Source organism: Balaenoptera ricei, chromosome 4 (assembly GCF_028023285.1).
Source record: "Balaenoptera ricei isolate mBalRic1 chromosome 4, mBalRic1.hap2, whole genome shotgun sequence".
NCBI lineage: Eukaryota > Metazoa > Chordata > Mammalia > Artiodactyla > Balaenopteridae > Balaenoptera > Balaenoptera ricei.
In genome coordinates this window covers 113543007-113561345 of record NC_082642.1, presented here as the reverse complement: position 1 = coordinate 113561345, position 18339 = coordinate 113543007, and the positions used below count along the sequence as shown (strand labels likewise).

The 18339-nt window shown below is 40.0% G+C and overlaps 1 protein-coding gene and 1 non-coding gene across 2 annotated transcripts in view; one reads left to right on the top strand and one right to left on the bottom strand.

Moving 5' to 3' along the window:
• The window catches only part of TOMM70 (translocase of outer mitochondrial membrane 70), a 44275-nt gene extending 35520 nt beyond the window's left edge, over window positions 1–8755 (bottom strand). Inside the window, exon 1 of the mRNA XM_059921286.1 lies at window positions 8248–8755. Coding sequence (XP_059777269.1) covers window positions 8248–8574 — 327 coding nt within the window. The 5' untranslated portion in view covers window positions 8575–8755. The remainder of the gene's footprint in view (window positions 1–8247) is intronic.
• Window positions 8756–17799: 9044 nt separating this feature from the next.
• Window positions 17800–17926, top strand: LOC132365616 (small nucleolar RNA SNORA31). The gene has a single exon (XR_009503144.1). It is a non-coding gene; the product is annotated as a small nucleolar RNA SNORA31 (small nucleolar RNA).
• The last annotated feature ends 413 nt before the right edge of the window (window positions 17927–18339 follow it).

The following is an 18339-nucleotide window of genomic DNA, read 5'->3' as shown; positions in this document are numbered from 1 at the left end:
GAAAGCCCTCGCACAGAAACGAAGACCCAACACAGCCATAAATAAATAAATAAATAAAATTTAAAAGAAATAAGCAAAACATTCTTTAAAAAGGAAAAAAAAAAGTACTAATCTCTTCCTAAAAGAAAACAGTTTGAAAAGATTAGGTACTATGTATTCAATTTCCACAGGCATAAATTTAAACTTTGTGAATACTGGTAAGAATACAAATTATAAAAAAGAAAAGAAAGACATTCACTTCTGCCTAGTATGTCACACAATCAAAGTATTATTTAAAACAATCTATTAGATAACTTAGCTTTTTTTCCATCCAGGATTTGAATTAAGTTTCATCTCTTCATAATGAATAACTGTCCAGCAGAGTCAACTCCATGACTCCATGTGATTCTGCTAAGTGAATTCAAAAAATATGTGGAGCTGAAACTTGTACAGAATCCTGACATTAATGCATGAAGCAAAAATCAATTGTCAAAATTACTTCTGAAAATTCTTCAGAAGAGTAACACACAGGAAATGCAAGGTAGGTGCTATTATTATCCCCATCTTACACATAAAGCAACTGAAGCCCAGAGAGATCAAGAAGCTTGCCCAGGGCAAGATTCAAACAAGCAATCTGACTCCACATTGCCGAAACTTTACTTCTATACTGCACGGATTGTCATCCACACTTTATGAAGAATGAGTATCATCAGAATCACATCCAGACTCACACTCTGGAACTGAAACAAAGGAAATAGTTCAGGTATATCTTGCTCACTACTGACCCCAGAGCAAAAGGACAAAGAGAATCATCAGCATAATTAGGTCTTTTGCTTTTTGTCAAGCAAGTGTAATGGATTTCATCGTAGTTAAAAGCACATTTGATGTGACTCCACTGTACAACGATCAACAGGATAGTCTTTATCCTGAAGGAACTCCAGAGACAGTGCAAGAAACAAGTGAACTGCAGCCTCTCAAAAGAACTACCGCTGATCAAACACTGAAACCCCAATTCACATTAAGAAAATGTACATTAGGTGATTAGAAACTTGTGTAGCTAATAACTAGAAAATTTTTAGTTCGAAGAGTAGCAACTGCATATATACACACACTTACATACAAACTACGTGGGTAAACCATAAGGATTAGGAACAAATAACTCAAGTAATAAATCTAAAAGGAAACAACGAGAAACATAGTAAATACTATGTCTTCTCTCTCTACAACAAACACTGCTGAAACTCGTCAAAGAGACAAAACCTAGGAACCTGCCCCCCACCTCCTGCAGAGGTAAATAAATCTACTATTGAAAACAAGTTACATTTAAACACAAAGCAACAAAGTATTGATACAATCCCCGGAAATTTATTAGAATACAAAGTAAGAAAACAATCAGGGTTTGAATCATCAGTCAAGGTTACTTCAGTGAAGGTTACTTAGAACAATCTGCTCTGGAACCAAAATGACTAACAAAGGACAGTCAGGAAAATACTCCAAGGAGGAAAAACAACGCCAAAAGGGTTATTCAGCACACAGACACAGAAGAAATTCAGGAGACCAGAAAGGGAGCTCTAAAACAATTCCTGCAACGGTAACATGACTATGTTACAGACGGCTTTCAATGACATGAATTGGTAATAAGGAATCACTGTAAATTCTTAGCAAGTATTTATAAAATATTATTCTGATGATCACACACATATAGTCACTAAAAGGAAATGAGCTAGAATCAGGTACATTAATCCATGTGTAAGCAAATAAAATAGGTACAGTAATCTCCCCTTTATCTATAGGGGATACATTCGAAGACCCCCAGTGAATGCCTGAAATTGTGAATAGTACTGAAACCTATATATACATTTTTTCCTATATATAAGTATCAAGGATAAAGTTTAATTTATACATTAGGCACTATAAGAGATCCGTAACAGTAACAATAAAATCGAACAATTATAACAATATACTGTAATAAAATTATGTGAATGTGGTCTCTTTCTCAAAATATCTTATTGTACAAATTTAATGCCTTTTCCATCTTAACTAAACACACACTGTGGCTGTAACTTTTAGTTTGCATGTGACAGCAAAACTAGCACAGATTTCTCTTTCTTTCTTCACAGTTCAGAAACAGATCTATTCTTACCATAGATCTCAGCAACCTCACCATATGATTATTTTTCCTTTCCCTTTAAGTCAAGCACATTCACCTTTTCACTGAAAAGAAGCAGTTTAATGGCTTCTCTCTAGCATATCTGAATTGCCAGCATCACTACTCTTGTGCTTTGGGCTATTAAGTAAAATAAGGGTTACTAGTGCAAGAGTCAATCTGATAGCTACAAAGTGACTAACGGGCAGGATATGCTGGACAAAGGGATGATTCACATCCAGGGTAGGATGGAGTGGGACTGTGTGAGTTTTCATAATGCTACTCAGGACGGCGCACAATTTAAAATTTATGAATTGTTTATTTCTGGAATTTTCCATTTAATATTTTCAGACCACAGTTTACTGTGGGTAACTGAAACTACAGAAAGCTGAAACTGTGGGTAAGAGGGAACTACTATATTACTTATCACCATAATTACACATTTACATCCAGTTAAACTATATATGAGGTGGTTCCATAATGTTTCTCTTAAATGGTTTTATTCCCTTAAACTTATCAAATTCCAAAGGCATATTTTAAAATTTGGATCCCAACTTTATAGAAGTAGCAATCAACTCTGGAACACTTACCTCATGAGAAACAATCTTTCAGTACTTAATTAACCAATTGTTACTTTTATAAGAATCAAATCTAGGATAAAACATACCTAAGATAATAAGAAAGTCCTTTCCCTATTACATCCTGAAATTTAAAAATCTACAACAACCCCACCTACTAAATTGTAACACAGAGAACTCTTTACCTAAGAAGAACCTACTTGTAAGAATGCTGCTTCCAGGGCTTCCCTGGTGGCGCAGTGGTTTAGAATCCGCCTGCCAATGCAGGGGACACGGGTTCAAGCCCTGGTCCGGGAAGATCCCACATGCCGCAGAGCAACTAAGCCCGTGCACCACAACTGTTGAGCCTGCGCTCTAGAGCCCGAGAGCCACAACTACTGAGCCCGTGCGCCACAACTACTGAAGCTTGTGTGCCTAGAGCCCGTGCTCCGCAACGAGAAGCCACCGCACCACAACAAAGACCCAACGCAGCCAAAAATAAATACAATAAATAAATTTATAAAAAAAAAAAAAAGAATGCTGCTTCTGCAGGATTATGGTTGTAGTTCATACAAAATCACGTGATTTATAAAAGGAATGCCTAAATGAGGTTTACGACTGGTAAACCAATTTCTAGGATAAACTGGTAGAATACAAACGAAAAGCTGGAAATTTTGAAAAAATATTCAGTTTGTGGGAATTTTTTAAAAATGTCAAATAATGAAGCTTCATCAGTTCATTCACTCAACACCTGCTCTGTGCCAAGTTCTGAAAAATGGTGAGAAAGACAGAGCCAGTCCCAGCCTTCACAGAGTCAAGAGTTTAGTAGGAAAAGACATGAATAAATGACTCTAGTACCATATGGTAAGTGCTGTGGAAGAGAAAAATTCAGTGTTATGTAATCACATAACGGTATGCTTAGGTAGAAGAGTTTCAGAAAAGGTGAAATGACCTACATGTTGTGACTTGAAGGATGAGAAGGTAGGGGTACTGGGCATTGTTACAGAACATCCAAAGGCAAGAAACAAGAAGTGGCAAGAGATGAAGACAACACGTAAGCAGGATCAAGATCACAGAGGGTCTTAAATCATGATGAATTTGAACTTTATCTTGGTGAGCAATGAACAGACCACTTAACAGTTCTAAGCATGGGACTGTTAAGATTTACTCTAGTACTGACAAAATGGATTGGAGGAAGACACTAATGAGAATATCAGTTATTCAGTCAAGAAATAGCAGTGGGAATGGAGGAGTAGTCAGATATTTAAGAAGCAGAATTTTCTGGACATGTTTCTAGATTGGATGTGGAGAACATGGAAAGAATAGAAAGTTAGGGATGATATCCAAGTTTCTGGCTTGGGAAACTAGTTAGATGACACGCATTAAATGATAAGGAATAGTCTCAGGAGAAACAGGAGTCTGGTGTGAAACACTTGTAAGGTAATGAGGTGAAGATTTCCCTTAAATCTGGGCCTTTTGAGAGGTCTGGGCTATAAACAAGAAATTAGGGGGCCATCAGTATATAAGTGTTAAGTGAAGCTTCTGGAGGGCAAGCAAGCATCCAGTGAAGGTATGGAATATAAGAATGCCTATGACAGAACCATGAAGGTCACCAAAAGAGGCAGAGAAAAGAGCCTGGAAAGGAGACTGAGAGGAATCAGCAAAGAGAGGTATCAGGAAGTTTTAAGAAAAGCAAAGAAAATCAGGAGAACATAGTGTCTCAGAAGCCAAAGGAAAAATTATGAAATTAAGAGAAGACAATGTGAAATATTGCAAAGCATCAAGTAAGATAAAGACTGAAAGGTGTTCTCTAGACTTAATTATATAAGAATGTCACTAGTGACCCTGACTTAAAAAAAAAAAAAAAGATTAGAAACAGATCATTGAGGGGGAAGAATTATTTCATTTCAATCATGACTGATAACAGCAGGTTACTCAGTTTTTGACCCCTTTATTAAAATGTTTAGGTACATCTCTCCCTTCCTATTCTAAAGGACTGACTTAGATTAGTGGCTCCTAAACATTTCCTGTTGGGTTAACTCCTGCGTAACATTGAAAAAACTTGAACACTAGAATAACTGCTTTTTAAAATCATCAAATTAAAAACAATTGGATAAAACACTACTATAAAGTCAATAATAAATACATGCACATTAGAAAAAAAAATCACAGGGACTTCCCTGGTGGCGCAGTGGTTAAGAATGTGCCTGTCAATGCAGGGGACATGGGTTCGAGCCCTGGTCCGGGAAGATCCCACATGTCGTGGAGCAACTAAGCCCGTGTGCCACAACTACTGAGCTTGCACTCTAGAGCCCATGAGCCACAGCTGAGCCCGTGTGCCACAACTACTGAAGCCCAGGTGCCTAGAACCTGTGCTCCGTAACAAGAGAAGCCAGCGCAGTGAGAAGCCCGCGCACCGCAATGAAGAGTAGCCCCCGCTCGCCGCAACTGGAGAGAGCCCACGCGCAGCAACTAAGACCCAATGCAGCCAAAAATAAATAAATGTATTAGAATAAAAAAATCACAGGTTACTTGAAAAAAGAAATACCTAAGACATTTGTGCAACCAGATACCATGCTTGGTGAATATGTGGGCATGATGCTCCCCTGTGATAACTCTGGCCCAAAGTCTGAGAAGTCCTGTGGATTAGATGATTGGCAAAGAACCTTACCAACTTTGTAAAATCTGTAATTCTCAAGTTTTCAAAATAAATTACTGAAGCAAAATGGCACATCATGGTAGATTTTATAATGGCCCGAAGTGGAATATGATTTAATACTTTACCTCTATCTCACACACTATCAACTGTGATTAGACGCCTTTCTCTGGTGAAATCCTAAAATCCCCATTAATTAAACAAAAATATGAATTTTTGCTTTTGCTTTACAAGTATATGCTATCCCAGAAAAAAAAAAAAATTTGCTATAGCCTGCTTGCACGTGAGTATCTCAAACCCAACAGACAGAAGCCCAGTTATTTTATTAGTTCATTTTTACATTAAGGCAAACATAAGCCAACAGACAATAACCACTGATTTTCCACTTTATTCACTGATATCGAACCCTGAACTGACAATATTTGTCCATTCCTTCATTGCCTTAAAAATTACAGCTATTGCTCAGGTGGAGAAAGAACAGTCACAGCATCAGGATTCTGCCAGTTTTTCCATCAGTTCAAACAAATGCTTTCTTGTTTACAAAACCCACTGAGGTTGACAATTTAAAGGTGCTATTCAAATATAAAGCAATTTCTCCAACCACAGATAATAATAAATTACAATTTGTGGTCAGTTATATTTAGATAGTCTAATAATAACTCTGAGGGCTAGACTATAAAAAAGACAAAAAACAGTCTTTCAGTATTTTTTGGTCACCATCAGTTAAAATACAAATTTCCATTAAAAAAACGGCAAAGACATTCTTACTGTTGCTTTACTCAAGTATCATCTAGTAACTCAAAGCAAGACTACAGGTACCACCCCACAAATTCCACAAGAACAGTATATGCAAGTGTTCTGCTCAGTTTTATTTTGGGGCAAAAGGAACCATTTTAAAGCAGTTCAAGTTATACAAAGAAGTCAATGTTAAAGTCTAATTTTTAGCGGCAGTCAGGTGAATTAAAAAAAATGTTCTGGGCTTCCCTGGTGGCGCAGTGGTTGAGAGTCTGCCTGCCAATGCAGGGGACACGGGTTCGAGCCCTGGTCTGGGAAGATCCCACATGCCGCGGAGCAACTGGGCCCGCGAGCCACAACTACTGAGCCTGCGCGTCTGGAGCCTGTGCTCCGCAACAAGAGAGGCCGCGATGGTGAGAGGCCCGCGCACCGCGATGAAGAGTGGCCCCCGCTTGCCGCAACTAGAGAAAGCCCTCGCACAGAAACGAAGACCCAACACAACCATAAATAAATAAATTAAAAAAAAAATGTTCTGATAAAACTACAATACACCATGAAATTTAATAATTATCACAGTGTTGACCTAGATCATGCTGAAAAGGTGAAAATGGGATTTAAGGAAATCTAAAATCTGAAAGTTTGCTGAATTCTATCAAATACCAAAGAGGTGAGGTGGGGTAGTATTTGAAACTGCAATGAAATATCAAAGCCTTGTTTCTTTTATAGAAGTTATCTTTATTTTTGGTGATTATTATAAAATAGAGAACTTTTATGTATTTTTCATTCACCTACTATTCTTCTGTGATTAAAATAAGCTAATGAAATAGGAAATGACCAGAGAATTTCAGAAATATGAAAACAAGACAAATGATGACAAATTCAAAGAATCACCTTGATTACCACTCTCATTAACAGCACTCAGAATCACCAATTTTTAGGGCTGGAAGAAATATAAGAGATCCAATACTTTAATTCTCTTATTCTACAGGGATGACACTAACGTCGAAGAGATAAAATGACTTTCTCAAGGTAACCATGCTGGAGAGCCCAATATAAAGCACACTTCTCCTGGTTCTCACAGTCCTTGGGTTCTTCCAGCATACTTGTACTGCATCTCTTTTGTATTTTTTTTTTAAAGCAGTATCTTACTCTCCTATTAGAAAGACTATTTGGCTCTCTCAGGGCCTAGCACAACGCCAGATATATAGGATGCACTAAACAAAGGTAGTTTGCTTCCACATCAGAACTTCCTTTAAAATTAATTTGACTACTTAGTAAAAACATGTCTTCAGTCTGAATAGTATAACGTGGAAATAACTTGCAAATGTATATAATTGGGAGTTTTTTGACCATAGGTTACTGTGAACTCTGATTTACTCCGTAACCGCCATTGTACAATCTCAGACTCAGATACAATCCTCCACCTCACGTTATCTCACCCCAGTATTGTTAAATGCAGCCAGGCCAATTCCCCCCACAGCTGTCAGATACCAGAAGGATTTAATAGTTGAATAAAGCCATACAAAGCAGTTAATTCACCAGACACTCCGACGCCTGGCTTAACCGTATGTCAGGCTTGGTCATGTAAATTTCCAGGTAAAATTTAAAAATGAATTTAAGATGCTTCTACCCCAAAAGTTTAAGAACTCATGCCCACAGATGAAATAAATGCCACTGAACATCATTTTACTCTTGTCAACCAACAGTCACTGTATTTACCTATCCCCAACCCTAAAATACTTCAAAAAAGGGGATTCGCTTGTTATTAAAAGATTATTACTAATTAAATCCTAGGCCTTAGACATGACCAAGGCAATTCATATCACAACGTACCAATAGTTAAGGGAATTTGGCCTCCTTCATTAGTTAGTTAAATACAATCATCACATTTGCAAATGTCCCCGTACCCACAACGCTAAGGGTAAATGCTGTGTCACTGAGAAGAAAAGCAAGTATTTTTCTGAAACCAAAAGGAAGCTCTCAACGAATGTTGCTAACCTGTGCCCTCGGGCTACTCCATTCCCTATAAAGGCAGCCAGAACTGAGTTTCCCTAAACCCATGCGCTGCCTGTTGGCAGCTTCCGTCTGATGGGAAGCCCCCTGAAGGGCACAACCCGTCAAGGAAAGGCTGCACACGCCGGGTTCTACCTCCAGGGCTCGGAGCTGCTTCTCACCATTTCCAGGTGAGTACCGGGGCCCTCGGGGTGTCCGCTGCCCGGGGCCGGACTGGCCCTGCCCTCCGGGGTCTTCCGTTCACTGTTGCGCTTCAGGCCGCTGGCGTCGCCTCGGCCCCCGGTGTCCCGGCGCCGCCGCTGCCGGCTCCACAGGTACATGGCACCCGCGCCCAGCAGCAGGGGCGCCCCGACCGCCAGCGCCAGCTGCCATCGCGGCAGGCCCCCGGTGCCCGGGCCCGCAGTCGCACTGCCGCCGCCCACCCCACTCCCGGAGCCGGGAACAGTGGCTGCGACCGCCGCCGCCTCCACAGGCTTAGAGGCGGCCATGACGACTGTCCTCCGCCACCTCCTCCTTGCTGTTCACGGGCGCCACAGTCACCAGGCAGCGTGCGAAGAAAAACGGGAGGGAGGCAAGGACGGAAAGCAGTGAGCGAACAAGCACGCTAGGCAGCAAGAGCGGACGACAGAAAAAGGCCAGAGGTCACCGGAAGCCCAAGGCATGCCGGGCCAGACCTGACCGTCCTCTTCCCTTCTCAACCAGGGAGGGAGGAGTGGGAAGGGAGGAGGAGTGGTGAATCACTTCCGGGTCAAGGTAAACTGGGCGTGCGGTGAAAGTCCCAGGCAGCCTTTTTTGTTTTTTTTCGTTCCGCTGCTGTTTGTGAGACTAGCTTCTGGGATCTTGGGCCTCGGGTGGTAGCCGATGCCGTTCCCTACGCCTTCAATAAAGAAGGGCAGAGGGCTCTCTGGTAGAGCGAAGTGGAAGAGGGACGCACATACAGCGGGTTTTTGGTGCTCGGGGGAGCAGAGCAAGACGGGAACAAGCTCTGAAACTGCGCTAAGAATGGGCGGGAGTAGCAGAAGAGTTGTGAAGATTATTGGCTGGCAGGAGTGGTGGGCGGGGCATAGGCCGAGCTGTCTCATTTATTGGTGGAATTTGGACCCCTCGTTTTCTCGTTACTGCCACGTTGACGCTACTTAGAGCCCGGCGGTGTTTAGCTCCGTTGTCTGTCCCTGTGTCCTCGGAAACCAACGGATTGGAAGGACTTTTAAAAATATGGGAGGAAAGAGCCAAAAGCTGAAGATAGCGCGCTGTATCACCGATCTTCTTAGCTCTACCATGGCCAGATTTTAGTTTGGACGAATTTGAGGTTATTGGGGGCAACAGCAGGTGGCACAAATCAGGCTCGGTGGAAACGGGCAAATACAGGTTGGCTCCAGTTGAAACGGCTTGAACGGCGTCCCTGCGACTCACCGTCTGCACCAATTACGAAAGCGATGACGTCTGTGTGTTGTTATGAGGTTCTCGAACTGAGTGGGTAGAAATGCGAAGACCTAGAGTTCCCACATTTCCTGTACGTATTTGTGTCATACCGGATTCGCTTGACACCTCGCTCCCTGGAATATCCGCGGCCTCGCCAGTGCTCTGTTCCGCCCACTGTCATGTCGTTTTGCACTAGATGTCTCAGCCCTCTTGCCACATCCCAAGTAGAAATTTCAATTCATAGCTTTTATGTATCTAATAGCTTTGTCAAATCCTTTCCTCATGTTCTGCACCAGACCTCTTAAAATACAAAAATTTCCCTTGCAAGAAATTGTTTAGAATTCTTGATAGAAAATACTAAACAAGAAATTGTTTAGTATTATCAAGAATAAAAGACAAGTATTAATAGAAAATCAGAATCCAGAACTATGGCTCCCCATTTCAGATATACTGATTTGCAGACCCTCATATTAAAAATTTATGATGATTTTGCTTTTGGGTACAACAGAGGATTTTCAACATCACTATAGCGGTGAATAAAAATCGAGAGGAGATAATTTAAACGGCACTAAAATAGACTTAATGGCCTACTTAGAAAGCTTCAGCATCATTGCTTTTCTCTTGCTTCATATGGGTTCCTGTGAGTACATTGCTTTCGGGCTGTAGGGTTCCTTAGCAACAGGCTCAAAAGATGAGCTAAAAATAATAGCAATAGAATTGGTTTGATCAAATAGTGATTGTTGCAGGCAATGACCTCTCCCTTCCTGATTCCCAACCCCCAAAGGCAAGTCTTCTGTTCTTAAAGTAATTTTTCCCTTGCCTTTTCAGAACAGAGTTAGGATTTTTCTTTCTTGAAATTTCAATTTTTCTGCAGCCTCAGGGGATTGTAGAATGCTAGTAATTACAAACTACCGGTAGGAACTGAAACATACAAAGTTTTTAAAAGAAACTTTATTTATTGGAAGAGGTAATAGATTGTTATTGTTAAAATTCAAAAGTTACTGTGAAAAGTCTCCTTAAAAGCCTGTTCCCAGCCACCCAGTTCCCTCCAAAGGCAATGTTAGAGTTCCTTGAAACATTTTGTTTAATTAGCAATTATTTATCTAAAGGGTTGGTTTTCTTTGGTTTTATTTTTAAGATTGGCATGTATATGAATTTTTCCTTGTTACTTTTATACTGTGTTAAACATCTAATTTCCATTCCCTAGCCTATTCATCTTTTTTCTCCCATTTTCTCCACTATTTCCTAATTGATTATAGTATAGAACTGAGTAAAAGTGTCACTACCTCTGTGACCTCACTGACCTGATGCATAAATTTCTAAGCTGTGAATTACTGAAAACAGGTTATATTAAAAATTTAATTAGGTGATATTTAAGGTCTTTTTAGTGTAATGTTTGTTACAAAATAGTAGGCACTCAATGCTTAGTTCTGTTTTTCTAAATTTTAAAGGAGAGAAGTTAAAAAATTGTCTCTTTTTTTTTTAAATTGAAGTTTTATATATGTGAACATAGATATTTTCTTGCTAGATTAATGGAACTCAATAGAAGAAGCTTTCTTCACTTCTCTGGTCTGTGTCTTAGGAGGCATTTGAATGAGGCTGAACATCTAATGGCCTAGGATGCAGAACACCTGAGTTCTTATTCTAGCTTTTAATACTACTAAGCTGTGGGTGTGACTGGGCACCTGCTTTCTATATAATGTGACCAGTAGATTAGATGATTCCTAAAGCTTCTCATAGCTTTAAAATTGTATGATTCTATCCCCTCAATTGTCATCACTACATCAAAGCCTTTTTTGATTGATAGAGTTAGTGGATAGCTGGTTGGTTGATTGGTAGCCAAGCCTTCCAATGAGCCCACGAACATGCTTATCTTAGGCACATACATACACAGCTTGATTCTCTTTCAGTTCTTCCTTAGGTTTACATTCTTTCTGTTTTTCTTCACTGAAAAGTTACTTGAAAGAATTGTTTATACTTGTTACCTCTACCTATTTATCACCAATTTCATCCAAAATCTCTTATAATCTAGTTTCTAACTTTTTTACTAGTCTGAAACTGCTTTAAGAGTCACAAGTTATTGTTTGTTTTTAGCTTTCATATGCTTTTATTGGAGCACTTAATACCATGGGTCATTCTGTACTTGAATGGCTTTCAGGAGACTAAATTCTCCTCTTTTTGCTACTCTGATGAATCTCTAGGTACATACTGTCCAATAGAACTTTCTGTGATGTTGGAAATGTTTTATAACTCTGATATTCAATATCAAGTAGCCACTTGAAATATAGCTAGTACGACTAACTAAATTTTTCATTTTAATTTAGATTGATTTAAGTCCCTTCATGGGGCTAATGGCTACCATACTGGACAGCGCACCTCTAGATCTTCCTCAAGTATGAGAATCCATAAAAATATATCCTCTTCTTTCTCTTCATTCTCTTCATTTGTAACCAAAGTACATCTCATTGTTTCAGGTACCATATCTCTGAAGATAATCTCTATCTTCACATCTCCTGGTATGACTTATCTTTTCACCTGTAGCCCTGTAATTTCCTACTGTTTATTGAGCAGTTTTGCCTGGATGCCTCATTTTAAAAAAATATAACACCTTGTCCTCCCTCCTCATTCTGTTCCTTTGTATAATCCTTTTTTCTCATGATACCAGTATTACCTTGCTGGTTACCCATACTTGAAACCTTAGACCTTTTTGAACCTTTCTTTTTTCCAACTGTATCTACCCAAGTACAAGTAAATGTACCAGTATACACATACATAAACACAAAATCAGCTGTGAAGTCTTGATGATTCTTTGTAATATCTTTTTAATATTTTTCTTCCTTTTCATGCCCCCTGCCACTTCCCAGTTCAAATATATGAAAACACTTAAAAGCGTGTCTGACACATAGTAGGTGCTCAATAAATAGTTTCTTCCCTTCTTTTCTCTCTTTTTTCCATTTCCTTCATCTTTCCTGAATGCTGTATTAGCTTCCCCACCTGTAGTGCCTCTCTTCTATGTGTCACTTTGCACCTTGATACTAGATTACTCTTCCCAAAGCATAACTCCAATTTCATTCCTTTTTTCTTTCTTTCTTTATTTGGTTGCGCCAGGTCTTAGTTGCGGCAGGCGGGCTCCTTAGTTGTGGCTCACCAGCTCCTTAGTTGTAGCATGCGAACTCTTAGTTGAGGCATGCATGTGGGATCTAGTTTGCGGACCAGGGATCAAACCCAGGCCCCTGGCATTGGGAGCACGGAGTCTTATCCACTGTGCCACCAGAGTCCCTCCAATTTCATTTTTGAGCTCAAAGACTTTTAGACTTACTCTACTTCCTATAAATGTCCCTGCCCACCCCCACATCCTTTCTTACACTTTGTCTTTTTCCTTGGTCCACATTCTTAGCAGTTAGCATTGTTTGAAATTATTTATTTATGTGACCCTGCAATAGGGCATAAGCTGCATGAGGATAGAAACTTTGTTCACTTTGTACTCCCAGAGCCCAGAAGATAGTCAGTATAATGGTTGATTTTATGTGTCAACTTGGCCACGAGGAACCCAGGTGTTTGGTCAAATATTATTCTGGGTGTGTCTGTGAGGGTTGGTTGTTGTTTTTGTTTTGTTTTTTTGTTTGTATGTTTTTCTGATGAGATTAACATTTGAATCAATTCTACTGAGTGAAGCAGATTGCCTTCCCTAAAGTGAGTGGCCATAATCAGTTGAAGGCCTGCATAGAACAAAAAGATTGACCCTTCCTTGTGTAAGAGGGAACTTCAACTGTCTGACTACTTTGATCAACTGTCTGACTACTTTGAGCTGGGACATTGATCTTTTCCTGCCTTTAGACCTGAACTGAAGCATTGGCTCTTTTTGGGTCTTGAGCTTGCCAGCTTTCACACAGGTATTTACACCATCAGGTCTCTTGGGTCTCTGGTTGTAGACTGCAGATCTTGGGACTTCTCAGCCTCTATAATTGCATGAGTCTGTTCCTTTTATAAATTTCTATATAAATTTCTGGTTCTGTTTTTCTGGAGAACCCTAAGTAATACCAATACATTTTGGTACTAGGAATAGAGTACTGCTGTAACAAATACCAAAAAATGTGAAAGTGGCTTTGGAATTGTGTGATGGGTAGAGGCTGGAAGAGTTTTGAAGCCCATGCTAGAAAAAGCCGAGATTGCTGTGAAGAAACTGTTGATAGGTATAAGGACATTAAAGATGATTCTGGTGAGGGCTCAGAAAGAAAAGAGGCAAGCAGGAGACAAAGCTTCCATCTTACAGAAATACATGAATAGTCATGAACAGAATGTTGGTAGAAATATGGATGATAAAGGCCATTCCAGTGACAACTCAGATGGAAATGAGGGAGAGGTTATTGGAAATTGGAGGAAAGAAATCCTCGTAATAGAGCGTCAAAAAACTTGACTGAATTGTGTTGTACATGAATTTGTGGTGAGAAGGACATCAATTTGGGGGGGCTGGGGGGCCTCATTCCCTGTACCAAAACTTGTGTTAGTCTACTAGGACTACTATAATCAAATACCATAGACTGGTTGGCTTAACTAACAGAAATTTATTTCTTACAGTTCTGTAAGGTGGGAAGTCCAAGATCAAGGTTCTGGACAGTTAGCTTTCTGGTGAGGGCTCTATTCCTGGCTTGCAGATGGCTGCCTTCTCACTGTGTCCTCAGGTGATTTTCTTTCTTTTTTTTCCCCTCACCAGAGGGGAGAGAGAGCTGCAAGCTCTTTAGGGTCTCCTCTTATAAGGGCACTAATCCCAGTGGACCAGGGTCCTACCCTCATGACCTCATCAAAAATATTCAGTGTATAGCAGGCACTCAATATAGTAGGCACTCAATAAAAATTTTTTAAAGTAAACTATATTAAAGGGTATCAAAGAAGGAAAAAGTGGCATTCAAGATTGAATAGGTAGAATGCACCTTAAAACAATATTGAGTGTCTACTATATGCAGGCTTTCCTTTAAAAACCTAAAATACTTTTTCTGGAACTTTCTAAAACATATCACTTTTCTTCTTGTTTTATAGAATTACATTTGTTCTACCTCATCGACTGGACTATAAGCATCCCAGGTCAGGATCTATGTCTGATTTATCTTGTGTCTTCTACAGTGCCTAACACAGTGCCTGCTCTAATGCTGTATGTCAAAACAAGGGAATATGTTTTCTCTCTTTTCATTGGACTATACAGAAGTTTATATTTCTTTTTCACAGTTACCACATTGCCATAATTATTTGTTCTCATGTGTGCTCCCCATACTCAATTTTGAGCGTCTGAAGGGTAGGGACCATGTTCTAGTCATCTTTGTACTCTCACATCTATTACGGGGCTGGGCATATAATGGGTATTTGTTAACATTTATTTATCTACCCAACATGATACCAGAAATGTGGTCAATGCTGAATAAAGAGTTGATGAAGTATTTGACAGTTTCCTGACTACTGCTTTATCTCCATTCCTGTTGCCAGCATTAATGGTCTGGTGCCACCACTGCCGTCCAATATCACTGGTATCAGCTGGGAAATCAACTCAGTCACTGCTACTGCTGCCATCACCAGAAATAGTCTGCTTGCATCACCACCATCATCATAGCTACTTGTTCCCAGTCCTAAGCGTGCGGTAGTCACTGCTACCATCTCCACCACTGCAGCTGCTTTCACCAGGACCTGCTTGGTTTGTCCTTCATATTCCACTCATATATAGAAGTACTTGTTTCTTCTGAGCCCTCATGCTGTTAATTTTTCTCCAGTCTTTCTCATAATGGTTTCTGCCTTATTCAGCTTCCATCAGAGCATCAGTTGAGTGGGTGGTACTGCTTTGCTTCTCAGGGGGAATGGCACTTTAATGATTCAATCAAGTAGTTGCTCTTTTTGCTGTCAGAAGAAGCCTCTGTATTATCTTCAGGGAACAATCTACAATAACCCTAGATCCCTCTCCTTAGCTGTGACTGTTAGCTCATATGTATACTTTATGCACTCACTTGCCACCTTTCTGCCCACTCACACAGATTCATAAGATCTTTCCATCCTCATCAACTTAGTTCATTGCCACCCACAAGAATCTGTCATTTGCAAATGTAGAAACATTGCTTTGCACTTTAATTTATAAAGATATTGCATATAGGTTATTATACTAATTGTGCCCTGCACAAGGATGCTGGGAGAAGTGGGGGCTGAGATTCAGCCTGCACTTTGTTCATCACAGTCTAGTGTTAGGCAGTGCCTGCCAGGAGAAAGGTATTCCTTTTTCTGATTTGCATGAAGATGCTGGCCCATCACTAAGTGACCCTGGTCATGCAGACCTGATCTTTGCATTGGTCTAGCACTGAACCTGAGATCCTCTATGCTATGCTTCCCTATTACCTTTTGTTGTTTTTCCTAACCAGTGGAAAATTGCCTCAACTCCAGTAATGAGGAGGAGACTAAATTTTGTTAAATTTTGAAAAAATATAAAACCGTAAGAAGTAGTTTCTATACCTATCTTCCAGTTATCTATTGCTGCTTGACAAACTGTCCCAAGTGGTAGTGGTTTAAAACAACTATTTTATTACATCTCACAATTTTGTTGCTGAGGAATTTGGGCAAGGCTTGATTGACTCTTTTCTTCTGCTGGTGTCAACAGAGTTTACTCTCCTGGTGGATGGCTGGTCTGGTGGGTTCAAGATGGCTTCATTCAGTGTCTGACACCTTGGTGAAGATAGCTTGGAGACTGGAATCATTTGAGACTATCAAGTGGAGCACCTTCTTGTGGCCTTTCCAGCATAGCAGTCAGGGTAGTCAGACTTATGTGACAGCTCAGGGTTCCCTGCTAGAGTGTCCTAAGAGTCCCAGGCAGAAGCTGCAAAGCTTTCCAAAACTTCACTTCTACCATGTTCTGTGGGTCAAACATGTTAGTAAGAACAGGACAGATTCATGGGGGAGTGAATTAGACTCCAACTCTCAATGGAAGAAGTAGCAAAAAGTTGCAATTATTTTTAATCTACCATGATCTTCTACCAAGATTTAACCAAAGTTGTATTTTGCCATATTTACTTGTGATGCAATTAGAAAAACATTTTCATTATAGAACCTTGATAAAATAAACATCATATCTAAAAGTGAAATATTAGTAGTTTTCTTTTTGAAGTCAAGAACCAGTCAAGCTTTTCAGGTTTATTGCATGTTACTGAAGTGTGAATAAGACAAAAAGGGAAATTAAAGGATAGTGGAAACATGTAACTTTTTAATATTTATAGACAATATGTCTCCATAGAAAATCCAAGAAAATCTATAATCTAGGTCTAAAAAAATAGTTCAGCAACATTGTGGATAAAAGGATAAAGCGATTCTCAAATTGGTCCCTTGGGCTTTCTAAACTATTGGCTATTTTGTGATCCTCTTGTTCTTAGGTCTGACGGATGCCCTTTTGCTTCGTTCTTCCTTCAGCATGGACAACTATATCAGGTCTTAGCTGTTGGTTGTGTGACCTCACACTTTCCACTTGGGGGTGGAGGACATCCTGTTGCCAATATTTGTTGCAGAGTTGTCCATGGGTGGTTTTTGTTTTGTTTTGTTTTTTATTTATTTATTTATTTATTTTTGGCTGTATTGGGTCTTCGTTTCTGTGCCAGGGCTTTCTCTAGTTGTGGCGAGCAGGGACCACTCTTCATCACGGTGCACGGGCCTCTCACTATCGCGGCCTCTCTTGTTGCGGAGCACAGGCTCCAGACGCGCAGGCTCAGTAGTTGTGGCTCACGGGCCTAGTTGCTCCGTGGCATGTGGGATCTTCCCAGACCAGAGCTCAAACCCGTGTCCCCTGCATTGGCAGGCAGATTCTCAACCACTGCGCCACCAGGGAAGCCCCATGGGTGTTTTCATTTACAGTTGCGCTATTGGTTTTTATGTGGGGATTCAGAGAGATTGAAAAGCTATGCTATCTTCATTATTATCTTCCCGGAATACCTGTAGTTCAATAGCATTTTGATCTATCGCTACCCATTTGTGTAACTCCCACTGTTTTATATATATATGCTTCATTAAAGTTTTTCTTTTTAGTACTCTGAAGATTTCCCATTGTTTATTGACTCAAAATTTAATTTTTCCAATTTATTTTTCTAAATGTCATAAGTATTTTGTCACAATTCCCTTTAAATGTTTGGTGATCCACTCCTTTATTGTACATCGCAAAGTATTGCCCCTATTAGAAGTGAGACTCACAAGAGTCTAATTCCCCCAGCCCAGTTCTTCTCTGGAGCACTTCTCATGGGGAGGCTTATGGACTCAAGTTAAAAGAAAGTGCTGAGGTGCATCTATTTGACGGGCCTGGAGCAGTTCCTGTTTGCTAAGGTTTCCACTACAGATGCAAGAAAAAAGTGCCCTCACACTTTCCGTCTGTCTGTGGCAGCCCAGATTGAATGGGGGAATACAGGAAAAAATTGCAACTCACAAATTTAAAAAAAAGTACTGAGGCACTACCCTTAGACTCTGAAATTGCACTGTGAAATTAATAACTGGGAGGAAGCCTTTTCTGAAGTATAACACACTGGTGAGCTGAACTGATAAAGTTTTTTACATAGTGGTAAATTTTAACAAACTGTGTTCAATCTCTTATAGAATAATAGGTGCTCAGGGATCAAAAAGACCTTGAGAGGTCATACAATTAATAACACTGCTGGAGTCAGAGCTGCACAGAGTCCATCTCTGGCAGATGAGAATCAATGCTGTGTTTAAAGGTCTCTTGTGAAAGAGATGAGGTATTGTTTTTATAAAAACCTATTACAGTATCTAAAAACTTTGACTCTGATGAAGGCTACCATTAGCCAGAATCCTGCAGAACTCAATGA